This window comes from Micropterus dolomieu, linkage group LG11, assembly GCF_021292245.1.
Source record: "Micropterus dolomieu isolate WLL.071019.BEF.003 ecotype Adirondacks linkage group LG11, ASM2129224v1, whole genome shotgun sequence".
NCBI lineage: Eukaryota > Metazoa > Chordata > Actinopteri > Centrarchiformes > Centrarchidae > Micropterus > Micropterus dolomieu.
The window spans coordinates 20,832,634-20,846,596 of NC_060160.1; the positions used below are offsets into that span (position 1 = coordinate 20,832,634).

At 41.1% G+C, this 13,963-nt stretch overlaps 1 protein-coding gene across 4 annotated transcripts; it reads left to right on the forward strand.

Annotated features, from left to right (window-relative positions):
* The first annotated feature begins 139 nt into the window (after positions 1–139).
* Positions 140–13,868, forward strand: srrm1 (serine/arginine repetitive matrix 1). 4 transcript variants are annotated; one of them, XM_046061706.1, is made up of 17 exons: positions 140–267; positions 1,304–1,393; positions 1,597–1,719; positions 4,123–4,293; positions 4,612–4,712; positions 4,823–5,050; positions 5,410–5,595; positions 5,727–5,846; positions 7,592–7,800; positions 8,680–8,760; positions 10,636–10,722; positions 10,929–11,064; positions 11,172–11,258; positions 11,342–11,791; positions 11,910–12,096; positions 12,670–12,851; positions 13,019–13,868. In XM_046061706.1, the coding sequence occupies exons 1-17, from the start codon at positions 247–249 to the stop codon at positions 13,035–13,037; spliced, it is 2,478 nt and encodes an 825-aa protein (XP_045917662.1). In that variant the 5' UTR covers positions 140–246; the 3' UTR covers positions 13,038–13,868. The 4 variants fall into 4 exon arrangements, with proteins under 4 accessions (XP_045917662.1, XP_045917661.1, XP_045917663.1 ...); XM_046061705.1 differs by having other exon boundaries at positions 12,670–12,846; XM_046061707.1 differs by lacking the exon at positions 10,636–10,722 and having other exon boundaries at positions 12,670–12,846.
* The last annotated feature ends 95 nt before the right edge of the window (positions 13,869–13,963 follow it).

Sequence of the window (13,963 nt, forward strand, 5' to 3'; positions counted from 1 at the left end):
ACACTCAGGGGGCATTCTGCATAATGAGTACTACAAGTACATTTTGATGACTAACTTAAATAAAGTACAATTTAGCAGAACTTTTAACTTCTGTATTATATTCATCCTTCTCCTCGCCATTACAGTAAATGTAGTGCTTGTTGCTTCCGGCAGAGGCGCACCCGTCATCCGGTTTGCTACTTAAAATTTCACCGGAGCCACACACGTCTTTCTTATCAGCGCCTGTAATACAACTTTTCTCCGATAATGGACGCGGGATTCTTCCGCGTAAGATCTTTACACTTATTTCTAACGTTTTAGTGTCTTGCTGTTAAGTTGTATTGATATGTATTCCTTGTTTATAACAGTAAGATGCTACATGTATTTAGGTGGAGGGCCATATAGTCGGAAGCGGTTACGGTCAGGGCTTCGTCTATCAACTGATGACAAACAATTTTGGTTTTCGAGACGAGTCGTGTTTCAACTAGGCTATTTCCAGAGTTTACATGTACTTAATGTTTACTACTTTATGTCTTAACGTAACGCCATGTTGCTAACAAAACATAGACTTTCAATGTTCATTTGCAGATAGACACAGTTGCAGGAAATAGACGACAGCTGTTGCTAATTTGCTAGCATCGGCTAAAGATGGCGTCCGGGCGGTGAATCGTTTCAGTTTCTTCTGAGGCAGTCACGATCACTGCTACACGAACGTTAGCTAGTACTCCTAGATATGTGTAGAATAACATTTTTGATATCTGGCCATGTCAGTCCTGTTGTCGTTCACGATACCATCCAGACTGTGGTTAATATTTGCCCGTCCGTTTCCCTTGGGCTGGAGGATTAAGCGGGTTTACTGTTAGCTTAGTTTACGTTAGCTTATATGTATCAATGTCATATCTGACTCAGTTTGCCGGTTTAAATTTAACATTGGTCGCTTGAACAAGCTAACACAAACTTTAAACGCAACGTGTTAACACAATTACCATAATACCATGTTTTCTAAATTAACTTTGACTCATTGTTTGGTTCCGATATCAATAATATTACCAGTATGTTAGCTAATATTTAAACTTTTAACGCCACATGTTAGCACAAGTAGCATAACGTTAATGCTTGCTAACTTGGACTCGGTTTTGGTTTCGATGTCGACATGCAGGTATGTTTGAGTGCAGTAACGTCAAGTTCCCGTTCACGGAAGTTGATGTACACCTGAATTATCATAATGAGCGACACGTGTTTCAATTATACACTGATAAGCATGGAGACGTGATTGTTTATTAAACAAGCAAACTAAGATTTGATTTTTCTTTCTTTCTTTTAGGGTACAAGTGCGGAGCAAGACAACCGTTTCAGCAACAAGCAGAAGAAACTGCTGAAGCAGCTGAAATTTGCAGAATGTCTGGACAAGAAGGTATAAGATAGTCAACATTTAATATTTTTACCACTGTTTGTAACTTTTACTCATTTCTGTTTCAAATAAGTTGATCCCTTTTAAAAATGTAATTAAATACATTTTTCTGATTGCATGAAACTGAAACACAGTCTTAGACACTGTGACCTCATACTGTAGTCTGCCTTTACTAACTGGGGGTTGGTTGCTTGTTTCTCCCTTAGGTGGACATGACCAAAGTGAACCTGGAAGTCATCAAACCTTGGATTACTCAGCGAGTGACAGAGATTCTGGGGTTCGAAGATGATGTCGTCATAGAGTTCATATTTAACCAGCTTGAGGAAAAGGTAATGTCTTTAATTATGTCTATTTTTTGTTTTTTCAAGACTGTCATAAATTTGAGGACGTTGCTTAGTCAGTAAGAAGGGATATAAGCAAATGATTGCACATCCTAGTCAAATTTAAATTGAATGGGTAAAGTAACAATTGGTGTAAAACTGATTTATAATGACATAACCATGTTTTGCTGTTATGTGACAAAGTGCCTTTACTCAGCAGTCTTCTAATATTGATGTGATTTATGATTTAAAAGGCCTGAACCAATATGGATGTTATACCTTGCATCAGAAGTATAGCACCAACACCTAATTAGCTCTCTCCTGAGCCCAAAGTCACTGAGCCCAACTCTCCCTTCATGATGCAGTGTGTGGTTTGAGGTGAGTTATATGCAGGGATCACCAATATCATGTCAGTGAAAGACACACCTGAACAATGCCATAATCATATTCTCCGTAGGTATTTGCCGTGCATTGTTAACAGCCCAGATCACTTTAAATGCAACCGGAGATATTGGCAGAAAATGAGGAAGGGTCAACAGTTTGCCACAGCCTATTGTTAAGAGTAAAGGATCTTTACTACTTTAAAGAGTAACTTTAAGAGTTTCTTTTTAAACACCAAGCTGAAAAGTATTCTCACTGACCACCTCTGATTGCAAGTTTTAAGTCCTTTGCGCCTCTGTTGGGTGTGGACCGAAGTGTTTTCTGTTGCACTTGCAATCACACCTGACAGTGATGAGGGTGTCATACACACCCCTGGTGCATCTCTACATCACTGTAGCAACTTCAAACACAGGAGGTCAGCAAAAACAAGAATTTCTGCAGATTCTAAGTTATTCTGTCTGTTAAACCTGACCGCACCCAGCATCTCCGATGCTTGTGGTCAGAAGTGAAACAGATGAGATTTTCAACCATAAGAAACAATACTTTTCAGTTTAGTATTAACTTACTCTTTAAAAACTGAAAGGTCATTGACATATCTATTGTGGTCATGTTTTTGACCGTAACAAAATCCTTCTTGCCAGTAGAGCTGTAATGTTGAGCCCCACTGGTGTTATGTAGTTAAGTTTGAGGCTAAATTATGCATGCTCATCATCCCATAGGTTATTGGCTACTTTATTTAAATACTCATGTCCAAGAGTTTTTTTTTTTTTTTTTTTTTTTTTTTGGTTTGTTTTTTTAATCCTTTTTGTTTGTTTTTTAAATCATACTGTGTACCCCACTGATATGTCAAACCATTTGGGATGTCTGGGTAATGGGTAATTTCCATTGCACAGCCTTACTTTTAGAAATGGAGGGGAAAAGAATAATGGAGAGAAACAACCCAAGTTATTTAAGCACAGTATCCATCAATAGCCTATTACTCGGATCCCATCCCATAGTATACTTCACTGTAAGTTTTGTCATTAATGCGTACAGCCCTCATTAGTGAGTTTAATTCTCCTCTAAGATGCTAAAAAAGTAGTTATATAGTAATGGTATATGTGACACCAGCATTGCATATAAAAGTATATATTTTTTACAATCTTTTCATTTTATCTTTTGCTTGCCATAGCTTTTTGGGGGTGGGGAGGGCTGTTTAAAGCTAAGTTTAAAGGGCACTATTGCATAATGGTAAGAAAGGGTAATTCTGTTGAGATTACGGTATCTCACAATAATTCTTTCAGTTGTTGAAATAAAACTCCTTTTTTGTGTAACTGTGTACTCATTATTGCTTGTTCGTCTCTTGCAATTTAGATAAATGATATAACATTAAGCTCAAGGTGGTTGAGTCTCAAGCAGTAGGGAGGCGGAAGCAAGCCAAGGGAGCTCCGTGCCCACTGATCCCACGGGACTCACTGAAGACACCGGAACTGTACTTGCAGTGTTGGGTTTTAATGCACTCTGTATTGTGGCTATTTGTTTAACTGCTGAAGGTGTAGACTGTGGGGAGACCGGAGAACAAGGGGGTGGGTAGGAACACAGAAATGTAAAGTAGTGGGGATAGCACTGAGGAAATCAAATAATGACTAAATATTTTTTGTGTTATGGAAGGTGTTTTTTTTTGATAATTGTGTATATGGGAAATAATCAGAAATTGGTATAACGGCAGTATTGCATGCAGTTTTAAGATCTCTAGATATGTCTCCCCTCAGCTAGCTCACATTCTCAGTTTGAGTTTGTGAGTACAATTTAAATCACACCTTTATTTTGATAGGTTATAGAGTCAAGTATTGGACCCAGGTATGTTAAATATTCTAGTCAGTGTCTTACATGTTTGAGTATGGTTAACTACATAGTCCCAGGTATAGTTTAGCGAGGACTAGAAGGTAGGCAGTCCCATTTGTGGGATCCTACCTCCCCCTGGTATTTTGCCTTCTATCATTTCAATGGCCATATGGTATTTTCTGTCCCCCCTTCGTGTGTGTGTTGCAGCACCCAGATAGCAAGATGATGCAGATCAACCTGACAGGCTTCCTGAATGGGAGGAATGCCCGGGAGTTCATGAAGGATCTGTGGCCCTTGCTGCTTAGTGCCCAGGAGAACATTGCTGGCATCCCGTCTGCTTTTCTGGAACAGAAGAAAGAAGAAATTAAGCAGAGACAGGTGAGCTGCTCCCTGAGAGAGGTCACGGACATGTGGTGCTGACAGTGGGTAGGAAGTTGTAGTAGCCCAGACAGGAAAAGATTAGTGTAAAGTCTGACAATGTCTTGGGTAGAAAGAGCATACGCAATTTCCACAAACTCCCTTGTGTAAAATGCTATACTTGTCAGGGTGAATAATGTCCTATAGGAAATGCATACAGAGACAATAACACTGAACACAGTATTTCGCACCTCAAAGTGTATGAATATGGCAGGATATATAGAACATATGTTGTTGTTGATGGTGAAGTTTGTTTCCTCGTTGTTTGATTTCCGGTAGATTGAACAGGAGAAGCTAGCTTCTTTGAAGAAGGTCGATGACGATAAGAAGGAAAAGGACAAGGAGATGAGAGAGAGGGCTCAGTCAAAGAGCCCAAGGAGGTAAGAAAAAATTTCTTCAATATAAAGATCAGTGGACAAGAAGTTAAATTTGTGTATTTATCACAGAACATGAAACCTAATTCTCCATTTGCTGCTGCTTCTCTGTGCAGGCGGAAGACGAGGTCACCTTCACCACGGCGAAGGTCGCCAGTGAAGCGGGAAAGGAAACGTAGTGCCTCACGCTCCCCGAGACGCAAACCCAGTCCAGTTGGTGGCAATTCACCCCCAACTCCCCCCCTGATGCCGTTGCCCATTAAACCTTTGGAGCAGCCTGAGGACCTAGATGCACCAGGAAGAGCCATGCCAGAACCAGTCATACCAGAAACCTCTTCCACCTGGTTTGTGGAATTCTTCCCTTGCTTTAAATTTTGTCCTTGATTAAATCAGTAGTTATTTGTTCCTTTTATATTGGTTTAAGTTTGAAATCCACTGGATTTTGTATTGCATGTCGGTTTTGAGTCTGAATTTCTTCCACGTTAGTCCTTTTAATTCAGTGTTAGAGGAACCAGTTTGTGCGGGAGTGACAGAATGTGGGCTAGATCCGAAACAAAAGTTATACTACTCTATAATTATTTTACTGTGTGTATATAATATAATTTTTTTTAATTTTTTATATATATATATATATATATATATATATATAAATAAAAAATATAAAGTAACATTTAGAATATGAACCTGTTTCTCTGGCTTGCAGTGAGACAGTTGTGGAGGTGGTGAAAGCAGACTCAGTGGTTGAAGTGAAAGAACCTTCTCCAGAAAAGACTCAGAAGAAAGAGGAGAGGCCCAGGTCCCGGGAAAGGGAGAAGGACGGTAAGAGGGAAAGACCTCACCACCGTTCTCGTTCTCATTCCCGCTCGCGCCGGCGACGCTCCCGCTCTAGGTAATTTCTGACATACGTGAAATTAAGTTATTATGGTTTCTCAGCGCTAATCTTGTGTAAAATAAAGAACCTCAAAGTTCTTAAAGATGGAAAAAAGTTTTCTAAACTCTCCCCCCTCTTTCCTATTTCAGGTCCTACTCCCCTCGTAGAAGGCCGAGTCCCAGGAGGAGAATGTCTCCTCGTCGAAGGAGCCCCCCCAGACGTGGCCCACCCAACTCCAGACAAAGGCATAGACGCTCCCCTGTCCGCAGGTCAGTGAGGGCAGCATAATGGTTAAAGGAACTATAGCCCCTTTTCCACTGCACAGTAACGGCTTTGGGGGGGGGTTGTAGCTGCACCTGCTTCCAGGTACTTTTTTTTTTTTTTGTATCGCCTCCGTCGAGGTTCCTAGTGAGCTGAGGCGATACTAAAATGTGACGTGAAAACACAGCACACTACTGATTGGTCAGAGAGAATTGTCACTATTCACTGCAGCATCATTGCGCGCGCGCGCCTGACAGCAGGCCAGCAACAGAAAGTTTTATATTTTACATTTTCGTACTTTATATCATCACTAAATCCACTTCTGAGAAGTCTCTGGGTACTATCAGCAATGGAAAACGGAGCACGGCCAAACTGAGTTGAGGCGAGTTGAGCTGGTAATGAAAAAGCGGCTTATTGTTAATTCTTACTGGCTTAGTTCCTCTATGACCTCTTCCTATTTTTAATATTTTAGTGTTTTACTGGCCACCATACAATTGTGTACAGTAGATTCTGGCAATACAGAATATGTGGGACCAAATTTTTTTCCTGTTGGGAATAAACTCTTAGGGCCTGATTTACTAAAAGTTTGCGTGAGTAAAAACGTGCAAACTTTATCACCAGCAAATTAGCACGTAAGCTGATCTACTAACAGTGTGCACGCAGAGTGATGTTTTTCAAAAGTGCAAGATGGCACCTGTCATTTAGTACTTTTGCCTTAATGAATATGCAATTTGGGGCGTAACATGCAAATACATTTATTTACTACACGCAATGTGATCTACCAAGCATAAACACAATTTCATGTGAGTGCAATAGCCTCTGTATTTAATACGTTTGAAAGGAAGGTGCAAACCGCCAAGTGTTGCGCAGAGATTGTTGCCAGAAGGAGACACAGCCGTAATGAAAGAAGACGTAGAAAAATTAACTATTAGATAATATTATTCGATTAACTATATGAATAGAATTGTTTTGTATTTTCCTTTAGCTTTGGCAATACTGTTGTATTAACATTCCTGCCAATAAATCAAATTTAGTTTCGACCTGATTTAGTTTCGACCTGATTTAGTTTCGACCTGATTTATTTTCTCCGTGAGATGGAAGAGTTCAGAAAGTTGCGTGGCGCTGCGGAGAGCCCCCAGCTGCAGTAGTGCACGGATCACGCGTAAAAATCATCCAGCCAGAGGGAATGATCACCAACTGTTCACAGCGCGCTGGTCGTAATATAGCGACACAACCAATTGTAGGTATCGGAGAGGGTGTACACAGGGCCAGGGACAGGAGATTGCGGAGCGACCGGGCACGGTGTGGACGGTCGGTGATTGTTTCCTCTGGCTGGATGAAGCACGATCTGCTGGCATTTCCTCGCGTCTGGGTCATTCCAGCATACTGTAGCTGTTTCTGCTGGGGTTTCCCAAAGCAGTTTTTCAGGTGTGCTGTTCTAAGGTACACATGATTTCCACATACTCGGCACACACTGAACAAAACAAACCAAGGTTTTTAATCTGTGGCTGCTTTCCCTCCCGACGCTCCATGGTGGAAACCATTAAAACATGCAAAACCATCATTTAAATACTCGCACCTCCATTATGTTTGCTCCTGTTGTCATCTATGCAATAATTCTTAATAAATCACACTTAACAGGTACTAAAATTGCACGTGCAATATTTTAGAATGCACACGCAATTTAGTACTCTTTATTCGGGATCTTAGTAAATTGGGCCCTTAATGTTATTAATGTGTTTGTGTCCTGCAGGAGGCGCTCTCACTCTGCTTCATCCTCTGGCAGCAGCACATCCGGCTCTCGCTCACCTAAAAAAGCAGTGAAAAGAATATCTAGCACACCACCCCGAAAACCGATCCATCATCCTGACACTTCCATCAGCCCTGCAGGGAAGGACAGACGATCACCATCTCCACGGGCCAGAAGAGGCAGAGGCTCTCCATCACCAGCAAGATCATCTGGTATGACCATTAGAATTCTTTCATTGTTCTATTATTATTATTACTGCATCTTTGTCGTGACTGACAACCACATGACACTCGGCTTCTTAAAATGTTGCAATGCTTAAATTCCTTCCTTCCAAAATCCTTTTTTTTTATTTTTTTATTAAATGAAGTTACAGAGAACCAAATCATTCCTGTGCATTCTATGTGTGTAAGGATGTGTATCTTGTGATGTCGCAGTGAAGTAATTTTCCCGGTGGGAATTTTTTGTGGCTCAACAACTGTTGACACACAAAACATTACCACAGCATGTCTATCAAGTCAATTTACACACCTCAGCAACACACACCTTTAACAACTAACAACTGCGCTGTAGTAACGTTATGACATAACATTAAAACAAAAGTGCCACAGAAAGCAACATGAAAACAGCTTCAGGCATCTGACCTATTACGCTCGTTATCAAGTGAGCTTCACGTTCAGCTTCTCTTGACTGTCCCTCAGTATAACATTAATCCAGCATCGCAGAGCCTGCTAGCCACACTGGCTGTTCAATTTGCTAACTCTAAGTTAGCTAACCTACAAAATAAACAGTAAAGCAACACTTACAGCTTTCGGATCAGGTACAGCCCATGGCAATCTGCTCTTGTACCGTTACAGAGCTTGTTGCGCTTGTGGACGTTTTTGAAGCCCTAATTTATTAATTTAACATGCACTGCATTAACTGAGGTGTAAAGTATGAACTTTGCGGTTGTTGCTGTCCTTGCCATCCTCTACAGTTGGCTTTGCGGTTATTGCGACAACCCTGTGTGTATCAGGACTACCGTTATTTCAAGAGCTACAATAAAGGAGTATGATAATAAGTTCTTCTAAACATTTTGGTGCCTTGTTTTTCAGGTTTAAAGCGAAAACCAGGAGGAAGGGGTGATTCTCCATCTGATAATACCAAGCCTAGACCTTCTGAAGGGTCTGAGTCAGGTAAGCATTAAATTTTGTCTGTTAAAAGAACTATAATAACCTGTCACGGATCACAAACTGCGATGATGGGTCGCACGGAGTTCCCAGCCACTTCTACTTGTGAGTAGGGATGCAGCGATTACCGGATTTCACTATTGACCGCGCTTTAAAACGTCAAGATTAATTAATTGTAAAGCCTCTGCTACACCAAGTGTTTCTGTTGCAGGGAAAGGAAATGTTGCAACTTGCACAAAACAAAGTTACACGAGCGGTGCACCACTTTAAAGTGCCGTGCTTATCAGAGACATGGAGGCTATTACTGTACACTGGCTTAACTGTGAGGGACCAAACTGTGAAGCTTTATTTCCTCCAAAGTCGCCAGTGTGGGAGCATTTCAGGTACACCACAACTGACTGGGACGTTACTGGGACGATGACCGATCCTCTGTTAAAAAACTTGCCGTTAAAAGATTGTTGCTAAAGGAGCGAATACCTACATCAAATTTGATGCAGTACCTACGGGATCACCACCCAGCTTTGCACTCCCATGCAAAAGTAATTCATAATAATGGAGTTACATAATGTAGCAAGTTGGAAGGAAATTAAATATAAACGTGTCACTCATAATCGATGCCGTAGCTGTGAGAGTAGAGCTTTCAGTGCAACGTAAACAAATTGCAGCATTTAACCTTTCAGACCCACCGCACCGCTGCGCGCTGAAACCCATTATTTTGAATGGCCTTTGCCACGCCACGGCGGGTTGCTCCGTCGAGTTGGTGAGCTAGCGTGCACACAGCTGTCAAAGTAGTTGAACTTTTGCAGCTTCCAGCACAACGCAAATCGCTTCTTTTCTGAAAGGGCCTTTATGGAAGACAATGTAGTCCACAAGACCGTCAGTCACTGAACATTTAACATTAGGCTTCCTGTTGCCGTCTCCTGTCTGTGTTGTAAAATGTGGGAAACACTAACATAACATTAGGAGCTCAAACTTCTAGGACTACCTATTACCTGCATTTCAGTTATTAACACCGCATGAGAGATGTTCCCAATTTCGTTCTATCATTTTCAACATTCCCCTCCTTAATAACAATTCCCCCTGGGGGATAAATAAAGTTAATATCATCTTATATTAATAATAATACTTAAATATTATAGACGTATCAACTTAAGTAATTACTAGTGTTGTTAAATTCATTAATGCATAATGATAATCGTGAAACCATGATTATTCCTCAGACTATAATTACCAACAAAATCTATAATTGTTGCATCCCTACTTGTGAGAAATGGACGCTTTTTGGACCAGTTGGTTGGCCTCATTTTTCAGCAGGAAGGGACATGATGGCGGTTGGCGGAGTCATTGCAACTTTCTATGCATGGTGTATATAATATATCCCATTACAAATGGCACAATTTTTATCACTATGTCAATGAGATGGAAAGATTATTTCTAAAAATAAAAAAGTGGACAAGGCTAATGGGAGGCACCTAAAATTTATTTGACATTTCCAGGTGCTTTTGTGAAAATCTGCTCTCAACCTCAAAAATGAATGTTCTGCCTTTGGCTTAGTACCAGTTTTGTTCAAAAAATAAACAAATAAATAAATAGAGAGGGCAGCAAATGGAGATTGTTTTATAATTATGTATAGATCCCAATTAGGGTATCACTACAGATAGAGTAAACAAAAACCTGATGCACAAAAACATCAACATGACTTTATATTGAAACAAGGGACAGTAGTAGAAAAATACATGGTGAAATGGCACCATGCCATGTTGAAAACTCAAGCCACAGGGATATCAATCTTTTTTTCTGTATTACCTGCAACTTTTCCATGGCAGTCTGTTTCACTGGTTTTGCTAACACTGATGGGACGCTCAATGCTCTACATTTCAGAGGAGGATAAAAATGAGAAAGGGGCAACAGCAGATTCGGTGCAGCAGCGACGTCAGTATCGCAGGCAGAATCGACAGTCTTCTTCAGGTTATAAGCGTTTTTATCCCCGTTCTGTCCTCCCCTATACCCAACTCCTCTCTTTAACCAAGTCTCTGTCCATGTCATCTTGCACTCATCGTCTCATGGACTTTTGAAGCTGTGCCCTAACCCCAACCTTGGTGTGTTTTCCTCACCGCATACAGAGAAGGCTACAGTAAAACAGTTGTTAATGTCCTCTGTCTGTCTGGTTTCAGATACAGGGTCTTCCTCCTCAGAAGACGAGGGGCCTAAGAGGCCAGCAGTGGGGCCAGGTGCCAAAAATGGTGAAGTCAGGAGGAGACGTAGCCGTACGCCCTCCCCACGGAGGAGACACAGGGATGTCTCCCCAAGGTCAGACTCTTTTCTACCTGACAGATTTAACTTTATGTTTTGCAAAAATCCAAGTTGACCATGTTCTACTTTTGTTTATGTATTATTTTTTGTTTGTACCCCTTTAGGAAAAGACGTTCTCCATCTCTTGGGCGCAGACGGCGCTCCCCTTCTCCCCCACGACGTCGCAGATCTCCTTCTCCTCCTAGACGAAGGTATACTCATGTTAAATTTATCTCTGTATCATTTGAATATCAATAATTGATGTTTTTTTGACAATTGAATTTGGCCTTCTTAGGTCTCCTTCCCCACCTCCCCGCCGTCGCTCTCCATCTCCGAGACGATATTCTCCCCCTATCCAGCGTCGCTACAGCCCCTCCCCTTTGCCTCCACAGAAGAGGAGGATGTCTAACTCTCCCACAAAGCGCTCTTCTCCAGGGGCCAAGCGACGCCTCTCCAGGTCCCCCAAACGCAGAAGTTCTCCTCCTCAAAGGAGACGCACACCTCCATCCTCCTCATCTCCACCCAGACACAGGAGGAGCCCCATGTTGCCTTCTGTCAGGCCAAGCAGGGATACACGATCCCCTGTTGCAGCAGCCAGCCGCACTGTTAGGGGTTCCACCAGTCCTCAGGGACGTTTTGAAACCTTCAATACATCTCCATCTAACCAGCGGAGACAGTCTCCTTCACACAGTGGCAAACCCATCCGCAGAGTGTCCCGCACGCCAGAGCCACGCAACAGCCAGAGGTAATAAGACCGCTAGCATTAATTTTCATTATGATTAGTTAGTTTTTTTCTTTGTGTACACTACAACTTATTTTTGTATATGTGCCATTCCCCTTTTTAACCTTTGTCCTCTCCACAGACCATCTCTGAGTCCCCAGCCTATGAGGAGAGCATCCTCTAGATCCAGATCGGTTTCCCCTCGACCGGCAGCTCTTAAACGTCCAGCCCCTGCATCTGCCTCCCCTTCACCATCTCGCTCAGCCAGCGTGTCTCCACCACCAGCCAAAAAGGCCAGCAGTGGTTCCGGCAGTCAATCCCCAAACAAGGTGTGATATTTCATCTTTTGAACTAATAAATTTGTCTAAGATCGACTGCATGTATGAAAGTTAATAGCTTGAGCCTTGAATTATTATTTATTTATTATTTAATTATTAACAGTTTGCACATGTAAGACTTTCACACATTCTAGAAAACTGTGCTTAAGGGATCAAGTTGTAATGAAAGTATGTAGATATCTTGCATTTATGTAAATAGTTATGCAGCGTGTCAAAAACACGATAATGATTATATTCAACATTATGTTATCAAACATTACTTCCCAAAATTCCAAAAAGTCTGAAATAAATAGCATTATGAGATTTCCTCTGAAGATGAAATTCGAAACATTGTCTTATATCTTAAACAATTTTAATGACCTTAAATACTGAATCCTAAATCAGTGCTTCTCAAACTAGGGGTGGGGCCCCAAAGGAGGTTATAGAGCCACTGCAAGGGGACATGGATGACCAGAAAAATATGGAACAAAATTGAATGAATATGATTTATCTAGGGTAAAAAAACTAAATAAATTACTTTCAATGTTGTCCCTATTTAAAATAAAAAATCTCTTTTTATTGCAGAATTCTGATGTTGACGGCAGTGGAAAGAAAAAGAAAAAGAAGAAGGAAAAGAAACACAAGAAAGAGAAGAAGCACAAGAAGCACAAGAAGCATAAGAAGGAGAAGAGCACCAGTGGCACTGCGACTGGAGACGGACAAGAAAACCAGGGTGTGGAGGAAGATGGCGAGTCAAGAAAGGCAAAGTCTGTTTCTGTTATCTTTCTGTGAGCTACAAAGGCCTTATGCTTTCTGCTCAACAGGGAACATATAAATAGTGGATGTTATTTTGTTTGCCATGAACCAACATTCTGTACTTGTGCCCAGGTGGTCAAGTTGAGTGGCATATAATTCATGGTTATGTATCTTTTAGGAATCAGACAGTGAAGTAGATGACACCTTGGACGACCTGGAGAAGCACCTACGAGAGAAGGCCCTGCGCTCCATGAGAAAGGCCCAGATGTCTCCATCACAGATGTCCTGAAAACAAAAGGGCTTTCTCACTTTTTAATTTTCCACTCACTCTTGATGTTTGTCATCAACCTGGTTCAGCTTTAGAATGTACAAATTGTTAAATCTTGAGTCTTTTGTTTTCTTTTTACTGGTTTGGTACATTCTGAAGGGTGTGTTTCATTAAGAGCTTGATTTGTCAGTTAGTGTATTATCTAAACTGTAAAGAAGCTTGTGTTGTCCCTAATTTTAAAAAAAATCTAGAGCAGGGAAACGGTTTAAGCTCAGAGGTGTGAATTGGGCAGGTTACAAATATTTTTCCTCAACGTACAGTAGATTCCATAGAGAAATGATTGCATGTGCAGTGATTGTCTCTGATGTGCATGAACCACTGACCTTATGGAGTGTAGAGAGAAACCAACATACAGTACCATACTGTTGCTATTGCCTTTTATTAGAGGAAACACTCTGTGAACTGTTAGAGGCCGTAACAGAACATCTTGTCCCATATTGTAACTGAATAGAGGTGTTTGGCATTGTTTAACTTGCTGTTTTTTTTTTTTTTCTGACTTTGTTTTAGTCTTAAAACAATACATTTTCAATCTGATGTGATACAGAGTATGCTTTAATTTCCCAAATGGATGGATAATGCAACATTATGTTGACACCCTTGCACCAAGCTAATATCTGTGGGACTGCTATATGATTTGTATTTAGTACCCCTGGCTCTTGTCATCTTGTCATCCTTTCAGAATTAAAACCTTTTTATAGGATGTATGCTTTCCTAAGATTTTGTCATTTGTTTTGGGTGTGATCTGTCAGATCTAACAACTTTAATTTAGGTGAATGGGGGGGGGGGGGGGGGTAA